This window comes from Artibeus jamaicensis, unplaced genomic scaffold (assembly GCF_021234435.1).
Source record: "Artibeus jamaicensis isolate MK-2021 breed Jamaican fruit bat unplaced genomic scaffold, CSHL_Jam_final contig_467, whole genome shotgun sequence".
In the NCBI taxonomy this organism is placed as follows: Eukaryota; Metazoa; Chordata; class Mammalia; order Chiroptera; family Phyllostomidae; genus Artibeus; species Artibeus jamaicensis.
Genome location: NW_026521845.1, coordinates 3,289,460 through 3,310,770, shown reverse-complemented (window position 1 = coordinate 3,310,770; position 21,311 = coordinate 3,289,460). Strand labels below are relative to the sequence as shown.

Genomic DNA, 21,311 nt, shown 5'->3' with positions numbered 1-21,311 from the left:
GCAGTTAGAAGGTGTTAGTGGAGATTCTTTTTGAAGTGCTGTTTATTTTGACTTCTACAATCTTACTTTTTTGTGGTTCCCAGCTTTTTCTTTGAAGATGTTTTATTTATTTGTTTTTAGAGAGAGGGGCAAGGAGGGAGAGGGGAAGGGAGGGAGAAAGAGAGGGAGAGAAACATCAATGTGTGGTTGCCTCTCACGCAACCCCTATTGGGAACCTGGCCTGCAACCCAGGCATGTGCCCTGACTGGGAATCGAACCAGTGACCCTTTGGTTTGCAGGCCAGCACTCAACCACTGAGCCACACCAGACAAGGCACCAGCTTTTAATTTGCTGGTTCATCTTCCTGAGGTTTCTTTTGTGACCTCTCTATTTTTTTGTTTCTCCTTTAAACATTGGCTTCAACTCAACTGCAGTTAGTGTTTTGGTTTCATTTAAATAAAATGATTCCTACTTTCCTGAGAAATTTCAGCCACCTACTTGATTTCAACTACCAGATGAATGCAGATGGCTCTTACTTCAAAATGTCCAGAATTGAACCTTCTTCACGAATTCCTGATCAATATCTGCCATTTACTAGAAATATCCAACTGGAATTTAAGCACATGTTGTGGGTTTTTCATCTCTTTAACCCCTAACCCTTTTCTTTCTCTGCCTCTCATTTATTTATTCCCTAAATTAATAAATCTTTACTGAGCGTCCCACATTGCTTCCAATGTTACACATTTAATACTAGGTGCAAAAATGTCTGGATTTACATTTGAGTTGGTGACAGACTATAGACTAATAACCTTATAACTATATAAGATACTGATAAGTGCTACAAAGAAAATGAAGCTGATTAAGGGGATGAAGACTTGGTGGTTGCTTTTCTTGGTAGGTTTATCAGAAGAGACTTCTCTGCCCTGGCTGGTGTAGCTCAGTGGATTGAGCGCAGGCCCAAGAACCAAAGGATCGTGGTTCCATTCCCAATCAGGGCACATACCTGGGTAACAGGCCAGTTCCTGGCAGGGGATGCATGAGAGGCAACCATACATTGATATTTCTCTCCCTCTCTTCTTCCCTTCCCCTCTAAAGATAAATAAAATCTTTAAAAAATAAAAATAAATTTTAAAAAAGAAACAATTTCTCTGAAGCATTGATCTATATATATAAAAAAGTGACAGAAGCATTTTCCCTGTGTTGCCCTTGTTAATGCATGGGGGTCACTCTTCCCCAAATAACCTAGTCAAGAAACCAACTGTCATCTTAAATTCAGTCTGCTTTCTTGTCCCTCACATCTACAGGTTCAAGAATTTCCCTTATATATCTTACCGCCTTAATGTATCTTTTCCTCAGCTCCAAGTGTCCGTCTCTGCTAGTAATACATCACATAATTCCCATTTCTGCTTTTGACATTGCATCAGGCTCTGTAAACCTCTCTGGCATCCAGGCTAACACTCCCCCACTCTGTCCTCCTCAACGGTACCAGAGCGGGCTTCATAAAGTAAAACAAAGTAGGTCATGTTACAATTCCAAATGATTTATCACTTTCGCAAGCTACTGCATGAAGTTTCCTAGTAATGAAGTCCTCAAGGACGGAGTCCCTGTCCTCACTGCTTGCTCTACCTTATACCCCAGCTCCTAATACCTGTGTAGAGTCCATTCTCCTGCAGGCGTGCAGGCCATTTTGCCTCTGTTTTCCATGTTCTTTCTCACCCCACTACATCTCTTAGAAACGTGGCATCATCCCCTTCCCACCAAACATTTGGAAAACAACCATTTGAAAACTTTTAAGACGGCCCTTCATGCCCTGGGTTGTGTGGCTCAGTGGATTGAGGGCCAGCCTGCAAACCAAAGGGTCACCGGTTGGATTCCCAGTCAGGGCACATGTCTGAGTTGCAGGCGAGGTGCCCAGTAGGGGGCGCATAAGAGGCAACCACACATGGATGTTTCTCTCCCTCTCTTTCTCCCTCCTTTCCCATCTAAGAGATACACAAATAAATAAATCTTAAAAAAAAAAAAAAGACTGCTCTCTAAACAAGCTCACTGGTGGTCTGTGCCGCTGTTTCACGGCAGCTCTGAGGTGCTCTTGACCCCAAACTAAAATAAAATGACATTAGTATCTACCACAAATTCTCTTTCTATGTGTCCAAACAACACCTTCCACCATTCCTTCCCTGTTGTGTCCTGCCTCCTCCGTCTCACCTGAACTAGGTACATACAGCTCCTAAATGAAAGGATGCTTTCTCTGGGCATCCGAGGACTACGTCTCCATCTGCCATTTCTCCCTCCCCCTCACTTGCCTGACTCCTATGAACCCCTCAAGATTCAGCTCTTTCTGCTTTCTGAACTGCATGTCACCATGAATTGTAATCACTGCTTTACACTCTTTTTATCCCCAACTTGACATACGTAGCCAACTGGATGTTCAGCCTATAGTGTGGATTTTTCATTCCCTTTAACTCCTGACCTTTTTCTCCCTCTTCCTCTCATTTATGTATTTGCTTTATTCACTAAACTAATAAATCTTTCTTGAGTGCCCCACATTGCCTCTTTGAGAGGAAGTTCTCTCAAACACTGATAACATTCAGTTCTCTCTCTGTTGAAATATTTAGTTATTAGCACCATGTCTTAGCATTAAGTAGATGGTAAGCCAATATGCAGGTGATGAAAGAAGTCATTTTTTATATTATATTAAAATTAGAATAGACCTAAACACAAAGCTTTTCTATGGAAAAAAACAACCTCTTCACGTCTCTCCGTTAGCCTCCTGCTTAGTTTCCAGTGCACCCTGTGGGGGCAGACCCATCTCTCGGCCCCACAGTTGTTCCTTTGTCTTATCTTTGAATAGCGCTTAATCTGTTTCAAATAAATATTTGCATCTAATTCCTAAAAGATTTTTCAAACATGAACAGGTTGTTGTTCCTAAGTGGAAAATACTTTTTGCCTGAAAAATTACATTAGGAAAACATCAACTTTTCTCCAAATATGTTTTGATGTAGCAGGATAATTATTTTATCTCTAAAAACAAGCATTCATCAAATATGTAACTACCAACCACTGTTAAACCTGGAATAAAAACATTAAAAAATCTTCAAACACAGATGGCCTAACTCGTTTTTTCTCCCAGTTTTAAATTTGATGGCTTCCTTTTGCAAGTATCTTTAGGTGGCACACGCACAGTAGACACAGAACTCTTTGATTACTCATTTTATTTTCATATAAATTAACATTCTAAAAAATTGAAATAGAAACACTAAATACAGTATTGCACATAGCGATCTTTGTTAAATGCCCTATATTTTCATTGAAGAATATTAATATACACATCGGAGGGAGTGAAGAAGACAGGAAGGCTACAAATCTACAACCAAAAACCCACTGATGTTTCTTAGCACTTAAATGACAAACTAAATGGTAAATGGTCGTACTTTACATAAATACATAGTTATGAGTCAGAACATTCTCTTTTTGAGTTGCTTTCCATAATTGGCTTGCAATAAATTCTCCTCTGTATTAACCACCATAACCCCCACACCTATTAATGTCAGCTAAAACCATCACAATGCGTCATAAGCTGACTGTAAGTATCCTCAGAAGAGTAGGAGATTTAATTTTCCCCCCACACCATAAAATTCTTCCCTAGGATTCTTCAGATAATGAATCACTGCATACCCATTTCGCAGCTTTTAATCACCTGCTGTAACACATAGAGACAACCCCAGTATATGACGTTAAAATATTCAGGCTGGTGTGTTTAACTAACAAGTTGCTGATCTATCCAAGAAGTTACTTTTTTTCCCTGGCCAAAAATGAGTCATGTTTGGCAATTTTATGAGCATCATTTAGTTAAATTCCTTCAAAAGACTGAGTCCTATTTTCTTTGTGCAAAGCAATGGCATAGTTACAGAGACGCAGGCCTTTGGTTTTACGTCCTTCTGCTACAGATTAGTTTTATGCAGGGTCTCCAATGGACAGTCTGATAAAAGCCCTCAATAAACAGAACTCTGATGTCTGCCTATATTCAATGATTCACAGGAAAGGGGTTTCCTTCTATCTATTTTTTCTACCCATCCCTTGATGAATTAAAAAAATGATCATCTTCTTTCACAAACATATTTATGGAGAGCAACTCCAAAAGTTGGGAAAGCCTCAATTATGACACATGAATAGCACTTAAAGTTTAGAACAGAAAATGTATACGTAGATGGGAAACCGATATAATTCACTAGAAATAACATTTTAACCATAAATCTAAATGCAGCAACGTGGAGTACTGGCTGTCGGTAGAAAGGAAAGAATTGTGCTGTGTACGGAATATTCTCACAAAGGTAAACTTTAGGGACACGTGAGCATGTTCGGAATTAATGCGGACACCGCCTCTTACACATGCGGTTTCGGTCTCTCGGTAGAATACCAAAAACTTTTACAAAAAGGAAAGGTGTCAAATTCTCCACTGGTCTACTGCTTTTGCATTTGTATATGAATGTTCAGTAAAATTCAACCATTGGTGAACTGTCTTGAAAACACAAAGATTATGCAAGAGGTAAAGAAGAAAAATGATCAAGATGATGTAGTTTCCTTCCCGCCTTCAGGTCAGCGGAACGAGTTGTAAGTAGTTAGAGAGGGGCTCGTTTTCCGTTGCTCTTCTGTATTCATGTTTTCATGCTTATCTTTGCTTTCTGAAAATAAATGCGCCAGATAAGAGTTATAGTTAGAAACAAGAAGTTAAAAAATGTATGGAGTGTAGAGTAGCCCAAACAAGACCTTTTTGGTCGGATCCCATTCGCTGGGAAAGGTTAAAGAGCAACCAGCCCATAAAGAAAAAGACACACAAGTAGAATATGTTTTCATCTTTTAGAATCTTCACCAAGACCAACCAGTAAATATTCCCAAGGAAAAAACATTCTCAAAATTTAGTTTCTAATCGATGTAAAACGGTGCCAACTCAACTTTCTCATTCTCGGTTTTATGTACAAATCCGTGAATATAAAAACCGAATCGCTCTTCCATTTCAATCCTTCTATCAGCATAACTGAGGTTCACTGATAAATAATTATTCCTCCTCATTCAATCCATTTTAAATTTGTACTTTAATCAAAAAGACAGAAAATCAAGTAAGCCATAACATACTACTTGTCATGACTTAAGAATAATTTTGACACCTAGAAACTGAGAGGGAAACAGCTTTTATTTTTTTAAATTCTCACATTTGGTTATTTATTTACTTAGGTAGCTAGCTAGTTATTGTGCTTAGCTCATAGTTCAAGGCGCTCATGGTCATGCCATCCTGTCTTTTTAAAGTTTTATTTTTCAATTACAGTTAACATTCAGTATTATTTTGTATTAGTTTCAGGTGTATGGTACAGTGCTTAGACAATCATACGATTTACAAAGCGATCCCTCTAATATTTCCAACACCCACTAGGCAATTTACGTAGTTATTGCAGCATTATTACCGATATTTCCTACGCTGTACTTTACATCCCTGTGACTATTTTATAATGGCCAATTTGTGCTTCTTTTTAAAAAAAATTTTAAAAAGATTTTATTTATCTTTTAGAGGGGAAAGGAAAGAGAGAGGGAGAGAAATACCAGTGTATCATTGTCTCCTGTGCATCCCCTGCTGGGAACTGGCCTGCAACCCAGGCATGTGCCCTGACTGGGAATTGAACCTCGATCCTTTGGTTTGTAGGCCCATGCTCAGTCCACTGAGCTACACCAGCCAGGGCCAACTTGTGCTTCTTAATCCCCTCTCCTTTTTCACCCAACCCCTCAACCCTTCCTCCATCTGGCGGATGTTCTCTGTATCTACCGTCTGTTTCATTTGTTCATTTGTCTTGTTCTCTAGATTCTACAAAAAAGTGAAATCGTATGCTATTCATGTCTGAATTTTAATCCTTCATTTTGTTTATGTTGTGTATCACGTGAACTGATTTGTGAGTATTGTACCAACCTTGCATCCCATTAGCTCGTGATGTACGACATTTTTAATGTGTTGCTGAATTCAATTTGCTCATATTTTGTTGAGGATTTTTACATCTATGTTCATGAGAGCTACTGGACAATAATTTTTTTTGGTAACGTTTGTGTGGTTTTGGAATTAGGATAATGGCGACCTTGTGAAATAAGTTTGGGAGTCTTCCCTCTCCTTGAATGTTTTGGAATAGTTTGAGGAGGAGAGGTGTTAGTCCTTTTTCAAATGTTTGGTAACACTCACCTGTGAAGTCATCCAGCTCAGTACTTTTGAAGGGAAAACAGTCCTTAACTGAAGTCATAATTCATAACTTTTTCTAAAGACAGCATTTAATCATATAAAATTTTGGGTTGTTTTCATTCTTTTTTCATTTGGACGATGTTAGACTAATGCAATTCAAAATCCTCCTATTTTAAAGCCTAACCTAATTTTTCATTTAAAAGAATGTCATTTACTTGCTCTGTGGCACCAACTAATAATCCCCCAAAATACACAACAAAACATTCACAGTATGATGTGAAAAATCTTGTCATTTTCCCCAAGTGACCCCTCCCGGGGTGCAAAAGTTGGCATTTTGGTTTTTGAGGAAGAAGCGGGCAAGGAGGAAACTTAGAAGACCTTGTTAAACTCTGTTTATTGACTGACAGCTAGTAAGCGGCCAACTGTATACAGCCGTGTATGGGTACAAACCAGGTGTGAGCCCTCTGGTCTTCCCAAAGGACAGCTCTGCACTTGGCATTGCCCATTATGTTTTAATCCCACGGCACTAATGCAATTAGAAGAGCCACTCAGGGTTCAAGCACAGCCCCATGCTGTGACCATATGCAATGAAGAAAGGGAAAGATCACCCCTCCCAAATCCCACCTACGCATCTATATCCACATATAAGCACTCTGTATTTACCTTAATTCTTAAGCTTGGAGTGCTGAATACTGGGATTCTTTTATCCTTTTGGGCCTAATGAGAGGCACCAAGAAGGGAAAATTCTTTAAGTGAGGGGCTCATTATTTATTCAAATGCAGTAGAAAAATAATTAAAATGTTGTATGTTCTTATATATTGTCAACACAGTATCTAAAAGTCAAAGAAAATCACAGGTTACAGAACAGAAAAGATAGATACTTACGATTCCAGAGTCGTGTCTTGGTTTTATTTTATACAGTGATTTTCCCTTTTTCTGCCTACACACCTCTTCAGCTTCTTTAACTCTGGGTGGGAAGAGAACACACACATTTGAGCAAAGACCCGCAGAGATCCCATCAACCCACCTTACTGTCCCTGAGTAAGGCTCAACTCATTATGGATTTGATTTACTGGAGAAAAGAATGCATAGAAACCTTATCTGACATTTGGTTTTAAAACACAGAATGTTAGAGCTAGAGGCCAATTCTCCCAGGGGTCCTTAACGTAAAATCAAAGGATGTAGAAGGGAATAGTACACCACAGATGAGCATTTTTAGGTGTCTATTTCATCCTATATTAAAGGAGTCTTGTAGACAAGAAAGTAAAGAAATACCCCCCATTTGCAGGTGAGCCTATTCAGACTGGCTCTACTACATAACTAGGTTGGGCACTATAACACAGACCAGAAGCAGAATAATTAAATTACCAGCTTTTTGGATAAAAACTTCAAATGTTTATTTAAAATGATCTCAGATGCACTTTCCACATCACACCTCTGCATGCATGAAAGTCATTTGCAATGAATACTTGGGCAGTTTTTGAAAAAATTAAACTTCATCAAGCATGGGAACCAATCATTTCATTGAAAACTGAGAGTAAGCGATAACATTTTACGACTATTGGGATTTCTTTTTAAACACACACTCCAAGGGAAACCGTACTGAATGGGCCAAAGGTAGAGTTAGAAGAGTCGTTTGGAGATGAAGTTCTGCATGGTGTTTTGGCTTTGCTATGAGGCGTTGCGTAACATCCTCCCAGCGCTGATTCTTGTGTCCCCTCAGGAGGTAGAAGGGACCAATAACATATTATCACTGCACAGAGTTCTTGCAGAGATAAACATGATTTAAGAACTTTTTTCTCAAATTTCAAGTACGATAAACAGTTATCACAATTACTTTCAATATGCCATAAGAAATCTACAAACTGGAATTCTATGAATAAAAGGAGGTCCCATAAGAAGGAAAGCAACCACTCAGGTTAATTATATTTTGTTATTATGATTTACCTTGGGAAGTAGAAAGGTATTTCTGAAGAATGTAAACAGGCCATGACATCTTAATATAAGATTTTACAGCCCTGCAGGTGTAGCTCAGTGGATTGAGCGTGGGCCTGCAAACCAAAGAATCACGGTTCGATTCCCAGTCAGGGTACATGCCTGGGTTGCAGGCCAGTTCCCAGCAGGGGACACATGAGAGGCAATCATACATTGATGTTTTTTCTCTCTCACCTTTCCTTCCCCTCTAAAGACCAATAAATAAAATCTAAAAAAAAAAAAAAAAGATTTTGCATATAGATCTTGAAACCTACTTCCTCAAAGAAATAAATTGTAAATACATTTTTTGAGTCCCATGGCAAAAGAGCTAATGAGAGAACTCATTTCCTACATAGCTGAGTGACTCCCTGTTTTTAAATAATACAATGGAACAATTAATCCAGTGCAGGAGCTACAAGGTCAATGTTATAACCTTACAGAGTGACAAACGAAAGTAATTCTTCTAGGACATAAGCTGCCCGCAGGATTGATACTGTTAGTAATTCCCGAAAATGATGACAATTGAGAAGACACTCCATTGTTACCATGTTTATTACTTTCTACCCAGGCCATAAATTGCCTTTAATCCTCCCTCCAAACATTTGAAGACAAAAATATTTTCTTTATAACAAACCGAGGATTGCAGAGGCGCCATTTGTCCTGAAACAACTATCAGTAAATTTAAGTCGCAGTATTTGGACAGGGAATTAAGGAAACTTTTGTTTTTAGCACTTAGCCAAAATTCAGTCAGTAGATCTCTTAAATTTACTCAGAGCACTTCAAAGCATTGTATGACATTTATTAACATCTACTTCCCAAGTATTTAGATCACCAAAGCATCTTCATTTTCCCACTAGCTTATTTATCTTGTTCTTAAAACCCATTTTTTTTTGCGAGGATCACAGGGAGCCAAGGCTCACACACACAAATTTACTTTCCACAAAAAACAAATGCAGCCTTTCCTCACAGCGCAGGTGATGGCCACTTGAAAGAATGCGCATTGGTGAGCCCTCACAAGATCTTTGCACTCACCCATTTATGCGACAATCATCTATGGAGAAGTAGCTTCAGGCCAGGCCCTGGGTCCGGCTCAATTTTGCAAGGACAACTACATCCACTGTCTAATAGGAAAGACACACACATAAGCAAGCAGACTGCAAGGGTGCACTGATCACCACTGCCCCGGTTTGTAGAGGTCCAGCTGTGTCCCAGAGGAGGTGACCAGGGGTGGCGGACGGAGTTATGGGAATCATTCTGGGGCAGGTTGGTGGCTGAGCCTTGTTTCAAAGATGAATTCTAATTTTTCATATGTTTCTTGAAGTGGGGGGATGGTACTGAGGGCAAAAGCAGAGTACTGTATACAGAGTAATAAATACAAAGGCCAACACTTAAGAAAAGCCACAGGATCCCCACACTTCTAAGAGGCCGATGTTCCCACTGGCGTCCTGGTTTCTGATTCAGTTTCTTATGTGTAGGACGGCTGGTCAGTCCCTGCAGCGAGAGCACCTCCAGATACACAGGTGATCTGGGAAGCTGGGACGTCTGACCATCAGAATCTGGAGCAGCTACTCTTCAGAGTCAGGAGAGGAGTCCCTAAGAATTTACTAAAATGCAGTTCTGCAGGGCCCTGGCTGGCTAGCTTAGTTGGTTAGGGCATCATCCCAATACCCCAAAGTTGCTGGTTTGATTCCTGGTCAGGGCGCACACAAGACTGAATCCATGAATGCATCACTAAGTAGAACAACAAATTGATGTTTCTTTTTCTCTCTCTCTCTGAAAAAATTAATTAAAAAAACATTCTTAGAAATTCAGTACCCCAGGACCCCTACTCTTCTATATTTTGGTTTAGTCCCCTGGAAATGCATTTATAAGCAGCACTCAGAATAATCTGATGTAGGTGACCTGTGGGTCCCACTCTGAGGGACAGCACTCTGGAACCGAATCCCGGACTGGGTGACCGCACTGAGGCCCCGGACAACTACACTTCCTCACCCCTCTCCACTTCACAGAAAGACTGTAAACACAGGGGTCACAACCCCAGACCACAAGGAACTGCTCACTTCAGCACTCTGTGAGTCCCACCCCTCCTAAGCAAACGTTGCTTCTTTCAAGTGCCAATTTCATTTCAACAGAACTCTGACGACAAGACATTTTTTCCATACTTTAGGCAGGAAAAAAAGAATGGGTCTCCGGAGGGCAGGCGCACTGCCAGAGTCGGCAGGGGTTAAGAAAAATAATGAGGGAGAAGCCGGGGCGGAGGGCCCAGGCAGGCCGTCCACCCCAGGGTCTCCTCCTCGGCCTCTCTATCTGGGCGATGGCGGTGGGGTGTCAGCGGCAAGCTCAGGCCTCTTGAGTAACGGCTCGTCTGCGTTCCACCCTCTTTCCTTCCCGCCTCATCCCTCATTCGCCGATGCCTCCAGCTCCTTAAGCCCAGCAGGAAAAAGATGTTCATCTCACAACCAGACATCAAAGGTTTTAAGTGAAAAGGAATGGCGGTGATGACATTTCAAACAATAAACAGAAATGACCAATATGTTCTGCTTGGAAAGGAGGGGCAATACTTCATTTATAAAGAAATACAACCTTCTGTTTACGAGAAGGAGGGGGAAAGCATCGTTGGTTTGAAATCTCAGCCCGTGGCTTCTAAATGTTGCCTATATTTGAGTTTTAACCCCTGTCTGGGTGAGGTCTACGGATGCCGTGCGGAGACACACGTAGCTAACTCTCAAGCACAACTCCCAAAGATGCGTTCTCTTCAATGTGGCTGCATTCACGCAAAGGCCATGGCCAGGGCACATGTTAGTGTCCACATGTTAGTTGACACTTCACTCTTTTTTTTTTTTTTAAGATTTTATTTATTTATCTTCAGAGGGGAAGGGAAGGAGAGAGGGAGAGAAACATCAATGTATGGTTGCCTTTTGTGCATCTCCTGCTGGGAACTGGCCTGCAGGGAACAGGTCTGCAACCCAGGCATGTGCCCTAACTGGGAATCGAACCGCGATTGTCTGGTTCACAGGCCCGCGCTCAATCCACTGAGCTACACCAGCCAGGGCACTTCACTCTTTTTGAGACCTAAGAAGTTCTCAGCTAGAAGTAAGAAGTTTTGGATGGCATCTTTGATAGACTTACTGCAACTTCCAATCAGCAATCTAGACAATGGAAGGAAAATGCGAGCAAAACCCAATTGTGTGATAATGGAAAGTCTTCCATCGGCACTTTCCTAATTTTGGAGAAACGGCAGCAGCACAGACAGTGGAGACCAGAAGAGCAGAAATGCAGCATTATCTTTCAGACGGGGGGATGCTAACTGGGAGGGCGTGGCGATAAATTTCACTGCAATACCTTTCACTGTCTCTGAACCTTCAGAAACAAAACTACCATGAATAAATTGCAAAAGTATGTACTTGTCTCGTAAATGGAGGACCAAAAGCAATCAACGAATACAAGTCATCATCTCTTGAGGACTAATTTAATTACGGGGAATAGGGGAAAAAAAAAACCATATGGAATCAGATTTGGCAAACTGAGTAGGGGACCAATCTGAGCAAAACAATTTTCGTCATAAACAAAGTTGTGCTCCGCCAATGGCTGAGAAAAACATGAATAATGTCCAGAAAAATGGACACTTGCTTCCTGCATGGGCCCCTCTTTGTCAAACAAATTTTGAATGATGTCTTTTTGAAAAAAATTAAACTTTCTCCTTTTTGAAAACTTAAGTATAGATGGTATACATCAGTTATACTAGATTCAGGTTGAACTTTTCTTTCCTAAATAAATGGAACGATTTAACTCATACTTGATGGCCAGTGAGCACCACGACACATCACTGTCATCATGTGCTCACACAGGGCCACGCCAAGGCCTCCTGGGATGCGCACAGCAGCCCACCCGCACGTTGGCCCAACACTTGGTACTTTGCTGCACTTGACCCCGTGTCTACTGTTTAAGTTTTCTCTTTGTTCCTGGACAGCAGGTTGTGATCACTGCCAGCTAGCACCAGCATGCAGCAGCCTCTATCTTCTTTTAGTAATTTGTATCATCGTTAGAGGGGAGAAGCAGATAACGAGGCTCTAAAGGCGCCTCAAATTACAGCCGTGACTCTGAGTTCAGGCCTCACTAATCGAGCAGACTTCCCGGACTGGGAGGCGGTAAGTAATTTCAGCCGCCGCAGGGCTTTCCCTCTCTCCCCGGTTCCCACATACTTCAGGGTTCACAGCTGTGTGGAAGGGGGCAGAGGCCAGCAGTCTGACGTACAGATATACAGGGCTTTACTGTTCCACATGCCTAGGGGTGTAAGATTCCAAGACAGTGCATACCTGAGTCAGATTGCACCAGCCAACCTGCTTACTCAGCAGTGTGTCCACGGAGGTGGAAAGTAATACTGGGAGGACTGCAAGACCTGAAGTTCAAGCTTAGGGAGGTAAAGAAGTGTGGCACCATTTAATGGCATTGACACAGAGTTTGGGATGCCACAGGGAATCGCCTTCGGGATAGGAAGTGCAGCGTTTTGTGGGAAATGTGACTGAGGTCACCCCTCAAGGGCAATTGTTCTAAAGGGCAGAAATGACCAGAGGAAAACAAAACACCTTTATGTATTAAAGCTTAAATATACTTTGAAAAACTCTTGTATTAAACTTATCCTTTAAAACTAAAGTTGTATATGCAACCTAAAGGAAACTAATTCAATATCGATATGTCAATGTAGATTTTTTATTCCTTACATACAGATATTCTAAGTTGTAACAACTTTATTTGGTTTTAAGATATTAAGCCTAGAAATAAATTATTACTCATGGAAAATTTGAGTCCAAAAAAATGAGAATATTTTTAAATTAAGGCTAATATAGAGAAGACAGAGATAGGTGATAGGATGAAAAATACTTTTATTGAGAATATTTTTAATTTAAGGTTTATATTATGGAGAAGACAGGTAGGCGATAGAATGAAAAATGCTTTTCATCATTCTATTTACTGACTAATTTAAATTCCAATGACTATTTTTATTTTGGTATTTTTCAAAATGAAAAGTTTCTCAAATGTTGCCCTTAGCATAGCTGCACAAATTTGCATGAAGGATTATCCTAATCGAGAAGTGTGACTTCTTATTTCTATCCTAATAAAGATGCATTTTTCCTGGTACTTTCCCTCCCGGGCCCCAGACCCACTCATTGTCCCGCAAACATATACAAAGGGTTCAGTGTGATTAAGGTTAAAGACAGTTTCTGAGATGAATAAGGGAGATACTTTCTGGCACAGGCAGAGAAAAGAAACCAGATGTCCCTGGAGCCCTCAGGCAGAATAATTTTTATCTGCTTTTTCTAGAGCAAAGGCATGGCCACAATCTTATCAAGAAAACAGATAGACTCTCATCAGTCAATCGAATGAGAAGCGGAGCCACTGCTCCGCCACAAAACATTAATAATTGTGTCTAAATAAGTATCTGTGGCAGACGGATTCATTTCCTGCTGGCTCCAACTCGGCTTGCTGGCAGAAGCCTGAGCATTACTGTTGTCTACGCCTGTGAGAGGTTCAAGTGCAGCCCGGCGCTGGGATGTCACAGGTCTGAGGTCCTTACACAGTGTGGGGACGGCCCTTCTATCAGTAAGCTATGAGTAGCCATAATTATCATTATTACCAGTGGACTTCGCTGAAACACAACACCATCGTGCTTGCCTACAACTTTACCATTTTTTAACCCAAAAGAGAGATGGAGAGAGTGGGGAGAGATTCTAGACAAAGGCTGGTGAGGAGTAGCAGCAAAAGCTTTGAAGCCGTGGGTCTCGCTCCAGGTAAAGCCGGAGTAGGCGTTGCACACCTTGGGGGTTTAAAGGTGATTTGGGGGAGTTCCTGGCTCTGTCTTTTCTCCTGTATTAACCTCAATGATTATATATATATATATATATATATATATATATATATATATATATATATACACACACACACACAAAACCACAAGCCCCCTTGCAACTACAATGGAAACACTCACCAAAATGTCACTTATTATCTCAAGTGAAAAGAACTTAAATGTCCTCAGGCACATGTTTCTGGGTCTGAGCTGAGTTTCTGAATTTCATCACTGACAGTCTCTGACTCTTTCAGAGCGAATGCTGCATCTGCACCTCGCACACTCACGGGGGGCCATCGGGATGAACACCAAGGAGCCCCTGACACATGAAAACCGAGGTTTCTTTAAAAAAAAAAACCACCTTTGAGCTGCTTGATGTGACAGGACCCGTGGCTCCGAAATGGCCATTCAGAGCTGGAGCAGGACTCACCAGGAAGCCCCAAGGGCCTCAAATTCTACTCACTTCACCGTAAGGCACGATGCAAGCCTGCCCCTTTGATTAACAATATGAGCTGAATTTTGAGGAATATCTCTACCCTAAAATCTAGGGTTCCATGACAGTTAGATACATATGTTCTATATTTATATCCTAAAAACGCCAAATATGTATTGACCACAAAGCCAATAGGCAGAGATGATGGACATCAATATTTGTGAAACTGTTCTTGGTGACATACACATGGGTGAAGATAGAAGAAATTTAAGAAAATGCAACCAAACAAATGAATTCCCTATCATCCCAGCTCCTGAATGAATGTGTAAGATTCTATAAATGTAGAACATTATAATTCATGGATAAACTATCTCAGAAAAACCACTTTTCCCCATAGTCTGGGAATGGCTAGAAATGAGGAAAGCTGGGTATGGCTGTATGTTAGGCTCTCATTTCAAAGCAAACAAAACAAAGCCTTCACACACACACACACACACACACACACACACGCACACACTCCATTCCCATCAGCCTCTCTGCTAATCAAAGAACTGCCAGTACTTTCCTAGCTGGCGTACCCACCAGCTTCCGGTTCCCCCACCATACTCATCACTGAAAGGTTAACTAGTCTTTTAATTCTCTTACCCTTTGGCCCTCAGAGAATGTCTGAGTTTTCCAACTATCTCTCTGGAGATGCTTTCTTAATTTCTTTTGCTGCTTCTTAATTATTAAACTTCCCCTTAAATGTTATTTTTCCTCCCAGGGCTTCTATCTCGGCTCTGATCTAGACTGTAATTTTGTAGGAAATCTCCACTCGACGACGCTGCCTATCTTTTCTGTGCTGAAGAATTTCAGATCTGTCCTTGTGGCTCGGACCTCCTCCCACCTCCTGCCCCCAAGCCCAGGGGACATTACTGTCCTCCCACTCACCTGGGCCTTGGTGAAGAACATAACCACTTACCGTTTGAATACCTTCTCTCCCTCTTCATCACCCCTCCGTGCCTATACACATAGTTAACAAGTTCAGTGATTATTTATTCCTTTGTAATGATTTTAAAACCTGTCACGACATCTCTAATTCCATTGTTCCTGATTTGTTTCCTTTCAAACCTCTTCCTCCTGTCACCTGGGCCACTGCTGCATCCTACCTAGGTTTAATCCACCCTTCACAAATGCCCTTGACATGGGAATCGTCTGATCCAGGTGATCATTTGCCAAGAAAAAAATTGTTTAAGTTCCTCAGTGAGGTAAGTAAGGTATTCAAGGCCATTGCCAACCAACCTAACTTCTCCTTGGTGTCTGCAATGTTCCCTGGGCTGAACCATAAGGACCAACAGCTCTCCACCCAGTGGGAGGCCTCTGTGCCTCTGGTCCCCTGGGTCTCTCCAGCCTTTTCTCCTCTTCCCACAGGTCCTTCAAGTTCAGCTCACAAATACTTTTCTACAGAAAGTACATCTGAAGATGGCAGGCTTGCTTTTGAGTAATTTGGTTCAAATTTTTATTTTATGTTTTCAACTGTATACTTATTTTATTCAAGTATAGTTAGTATATAACCTTATATTGATTATATTAGTTTCAGGTATACAGTATAGTGATTTGACTTTTTTTTTAAAGATTTTTATTTATTTATTTTTAGACAGAGGGGAAGGGAGGGAGAAAGAGAGGGAGAGAAACATCACTGTGTGGTTGCCTCTCGCACACCCCCTACTGGAGACCTGGCCTGCAATTCAGGCATGTGCCCTGCCTGGGAATTGAACCAGCGACACTTGGTTTGCAAGCCCACACTCAATCCACAGAGCTACACTAGCCAGGGCTGATTTGACATTTTTATATCTTACAATGGGATCACCCCACTACTTCCAGTATCATCTGTCACTATGTAAACTTATCACAGCGTTTTTGATTAAATTCCCTGCTCCCCTTTTATGTATTGCCCTTCCCTTCTGGTAACCAACCCTTTGGTCTCTGTTTCTGTGAGTCTGTTTTGGTTTTGTTTGTTTTACACAGCGTTTGCCTTGCTCTGCCCAGTGTGTTTCACTCAGCATCACACTGTCTAGATCACCCACGTTCTTGCACGTGGCACAGCTATGCGTCTCCCTGTCTCTCTGCCTTGTTGAACAGGAAGCTCCTCAAGAGTAGGGATTGTGTGCATTTATTCACTTTTACCAGGAATTTTTTTATTCCCATGACCAGGAATAATAAACCTCACACAAGTATTCACCAGGTGTTTGAAAAATAACTAACATGATGAATGAATGATGATGAATAAGGCCATCAAAATCAAGCTAAACTATCACAGGGATACATTTGGGCAAATAGCTAGAGCTGAGATCTAAATCTCTCATTTTTTGTCTTCTTCTCCTGGTGAACTCTTCAGCAATAAGTCTGGCTGTTCAATTCACATCCTGAGTAAACTACGTGCGCCTTGATTTGATTTGAACATTGAATCGACCAATTTACTATTATAATTCTGTCCACAAATTACAATTTGGTTTGAATAATTATACATAAAATATAAAGTTATAGAAAACTCTAGGTTATTATATTCGCTTTCTTCCTTCTTATAGAAAAGCTAATTTTGCACACACTGTATGAAACACCAGTGGCCTATAGGATTCCGCATGAAATTGCGTCAAACTTATTTCACTAGCTTTTATTAACTTCTAGGTCAGTGGAAAAGGTAAATTACATGGATGTAATATACCTTCATTTCAACAAAGCAGTTAAAGAATCTCTCATTGGATGTGTACAGAGTAGGTAGAGAAATGATGGCCACACAAGAGGATATGCAGATGAATTCACAATAATCAAATATGCCCAAGGACGACAAAGAGTGACTTCAGTAAGGTTATGTTCCTGTTTTAAAGGGCACCACATTGAAGAGGTTCAGAGCACAGTCAATGGGTAGAATTTATTATACAAGTTGTTTTAACCTGAGACCAGAGAAAACTGGCCTAGCAATCACAGGTGTTCAAAAAATGACCAGCCTGCCTTTTCATTTGAAGAACATTAATATTTGCAGTGAGCCAGTGGGGTGCCCCCTACACAGTGGATATTTCCTGGGCACCGTCTTATTCAAAACCTGGCAGTCCAATGTGAGAGATGCTGCAACGCTATTTTAGGGACGAGGAGCCTGGGACTCAAGTCCGTCCCCGAGGTCACACAATAGAAGAATGAAGGAGAAAACCCAGATCTGGCAGACTTCAGAGTCTGCACCCTTTCCATATCCCCCCTCCCCACTAGAAAGGGTACAAAAGCATGGAATAGATCATCTTAAATTTATTTCCCAAGTTCAATATCTCTTCCTCTTTTGAAAGCTTCCACACAGTGAGAATCTTAAAAGACACCATAGTGTTAGCTCCTTGAAGGCAGAGAATGGAATATCTTTCCTCTCCACACCCCACGCCCAGCACAGTGCCTGGCTCATTAAGACAGCAGCTGACACTTACTGAGAACTATGTGCCAGGCACTGGGCTAAGACGATGTACAGATTCTATTCTCATTAAATCTTGTGAAAACCTCGGGAGGTAGTGTTGTGACCCAACTCTTACAATGAGGAAACAGAAACTTGACGTGGTCCAGTGACTTGCTTGGGGTCGCACACCAATTTGTGGCAGGTCCAGGGTTCAAATCCAGGTCAACATAGATGTTCGACCTCCACGGTTCTAGCTTTAACCACACCGGGGAAGACGGAACAGACAGCAATCATTTTCAAATGATTTTGGGAAAGAAACTATTTAGAAACAAGAGTCATGTGTTTTGTCAGATGCTGGGGGGAAGAACTGCAATTGGCAAATTGGGAACTCTATTCAAGGAAAAGCAGTGATGGAAACACAGTGGGTTGTAGTGATCATCTTTGAAAAGGAAAGCGTGTAAGATTGTCCAGAGAAAACAAAGCTACCACCACAGTTTCTTGATTCCAATTCCTAGGAGGAGTTTTTGGACATAGTTCTCTGAATAACAAATGTGAAATGTAGTCAACACGAATCTAAAAATACAGAAGGCAGAGACATTTCTCCAGTGGCCTTTTTTTAAAAAACACAAATCCTCAATATAAACTGAGATTGACTTTTAAACTTGAACTCGGTGAAGACATTTCTGCAGAGAGGGACGTCAGCATGGACTTGGAGGGTGTCCTGTTGGCTTTTTAGTGTCTAATCGGATATAGGGATACAACTCCGAAAACCCGAGGACCGTCGGCATATTTTTTCGATTATCTCAAATCGCAGTGGTCTCAATGGAACAGCAGCGAGTAGGTGGCTAGTGCTGGAAATACTGACAATTCCGAGCTGGTGAAGAAGGGGAAAAATTTTGCTCCAGGAACCGGATGAGTAAACAGCCCAGTTCACATTCCGTTGTGTAAATAAAGAGCCTGAATTATATTCTGTCAAACCAAGAGTAATCTTCTTTCATAATCTCCCACAGGAATTTCACATGGTATCAGAAAAATGATGAAAAAATCTAGAATGTGCTGGTTAGAACTTTTAACATTGCTTAGTTGATAGGCCTTTAATAGTCACTTTAATAGGAATATTTATGCTCACATACACGTTAGAAATTTCAAGCTTCTCATCAGGCATGTTTTTCACCGCTAATTTAAATCTCTGATTTAGGGGGGGAAAGGTTTGTTTTTCTCCTAGATCATGTACTACTGACAATTTTTATTCAATATTAGATGTGGATTTAGGTGGAATTTACAAAAGTAACTCCACAGAATTGCCTTTTTTAAAAAGCCCTGTAAGAATGGCTAAATTCTTCCTGTGTACATTGGAGATTTTTAGATATTCTCAATTAAATGGTGAAATGATACTCCCTGGTCCCACAGACTTATGACAGTGAAAGTGATTTTGTCATACATGATGGACGAAACTGTTATAAAATCACATTTGACGGCAAGGCTCATATTTTATTACAGGACAATAGTGATGGTTACTACAACTGACGTTTTTCATGCCAACATCCTTTTTTATTTACCTTTACTGCGTTTTACCTTTACCTGGTACATATTTCCACCTGTGTTATGATATTTTCTTAATCTCGGCAATTTTTATTTTATATATGGGTCAGAAAAATTTCTGATTACAGCTAGCGAGATATCAACTTAAGCATTGTTGGTTACTTACACTATGGTTTATATTTTGACACCTCTCTGGCCAAGACAATAAGGATGAGTAGCTGAGATCTTATGTTTTTAGAAAGATGTTTTTGGTGGGGAGTTCAAGGGCTTGTAGACATAAGAATCAGTTCATACAGAGTTGATCATATTTCCTCCCTGTAAAACTCATAAAAGAGTAAAACAAAGCTACTTAGATCATAACAGCTTAGAATTATGTAAGAGGAAGAATGGCTTAATTAAGGAGAAAGATATGGGAGATACAAGGCAGAAAGGGGATCAAGGAAAAACACACATATTAAGGGAGAGCAAGGGTCACCATTTTTCCTCTGCTGGGTTATTCCTAATTGCATAAAAACATGTTGTTTATCCCAGCACTGAAACAACAAAAAAAATTCCTTAGCCCACTTTCCCCTCCAGCTAGACCTTTTCTCTGTGACCCTTGAGAAGTGCCAACTCCTGAAAAGAGTTGTCTACAGGCACCGTGCCCACTTTCTCTGCTCTTCTCCGATCCGGCCTTTGTCCCTAAGCACTGGATAGAGGCTTCTCTCGTGGATGTCACCGCGTCCTCCAGGTTCCCAGATCCCAAGGTCAGCTCTCAGCCCTCGTCTCCTTCACACAGGCAGGGGCAGCATTGCCCATGGGTCTTCCTCTAAGCCCTGCTTCCTGAAGCCCTTTCCCGACCCGGTCTGCCAGGCTACCCCGTCTGGCCCCAGTATTCCCTCCCTCTACGCTCATCCTCTTGCTCTCTCTTCTTGCTCACTCTGTTCCAACCGCTCCGACCTCCCCTCTAAACACTCCTTCCTCAGGAGTGCACTTACTGCCCCCTGTCTGGAATATTCCACCTTTATATATCCATTGATTTATTCTCCCACTTCTTTAACTCCCTGCTATAGCTCACTTCTCAGAGAGACGCTCCCTGGTTGGCTTATATACAACACCATCACCTCCTAAAATCATCTTCCCTTTGTCCCACTTTATTTTTTTGGTCTGGCCCCACACCAGCATCCAGTGGATATTTATTGCTAAACAGTTTCTCCTTGCTATAATGTAAGCCACAGAGGGCAAGGATTGGGGTTCGTTCACCAGATCCTTGCTATATAATAGGTACTTAATACTTGTTGAATGGCCCCAGGAAAGCATGTGTATAATTTCATAAATTCGCATCCCAGAATGCAGATGTGGTATTCTGGGTTAAAAGAGGGTGGAAGCAGGCAGTCTGAGGAATGATTATAAATAAAAAGGAAAAGCTGAATGTAAGCATTCTTGATTTTCCATTCCTCTCACGTGTCCCAGGATTTTTCTCAGAACAGCTGTTTCTTAGAGAATCTACCTTAGGTGGAAGAAAACTGATTTTTAAATAGTCCAGCCTGGAAAGTTTCTCCCAGAACCACACAGGTGAAGGGTATGGCCTTGCAGACACTGGGAGGGGTGAAAAGTGTGATCTATTGTCATAGTTGACATGGTTCCAAGGAAGGTGGGGCTGAAATTCCGAAGGGTGCCGTCCAGGCTGAGTGGGAAGCTAAAGGGATCAAGGAAGTCCAAAGAGATTCTAGAACAATAAAATACCCAGCCACGGAAAACCTGATAGCATTTTCACACATAACCTTACACACCTGAACATCCATTACACAGATAAAGACTGGATTTATTTTTGTGGATCTAGAGAGTAGAATTCGGGCCAGTGAGTATAGGGTAAGCTCAGGCAGCTATCCATTCATTCTTTGATCCTTTACCCCGGGGGCCCGAT

The 21,311-nt window shown here is 41.2% G+C and overlaps 1 protein-coding gene across 1 annotated transcript in view; it reads right to left on the bottom strand.

The window, feature by feature from the left end:
- Nucleotides 1–3,276: 3,276 nt before the first annotated feature.
- Nucleotides 3,277–21,311, bottom strand: part of FMN2 (formin 2) — a 262,700-nt gene continuing 244,665 nt past the window's right edge. Inside the window, 2 exon segments of the mRNA XM_053667283.1 lie at nt 3,277–4,661; nt 7,082–7,163. Of these exon segments, the coding sequence (XP_053523258.1) occupies nt 4,635–4,661; nt 7,082–7,163 (109 nt within the window). The 3' untranslated portion in view covers nt 3,277–4,634.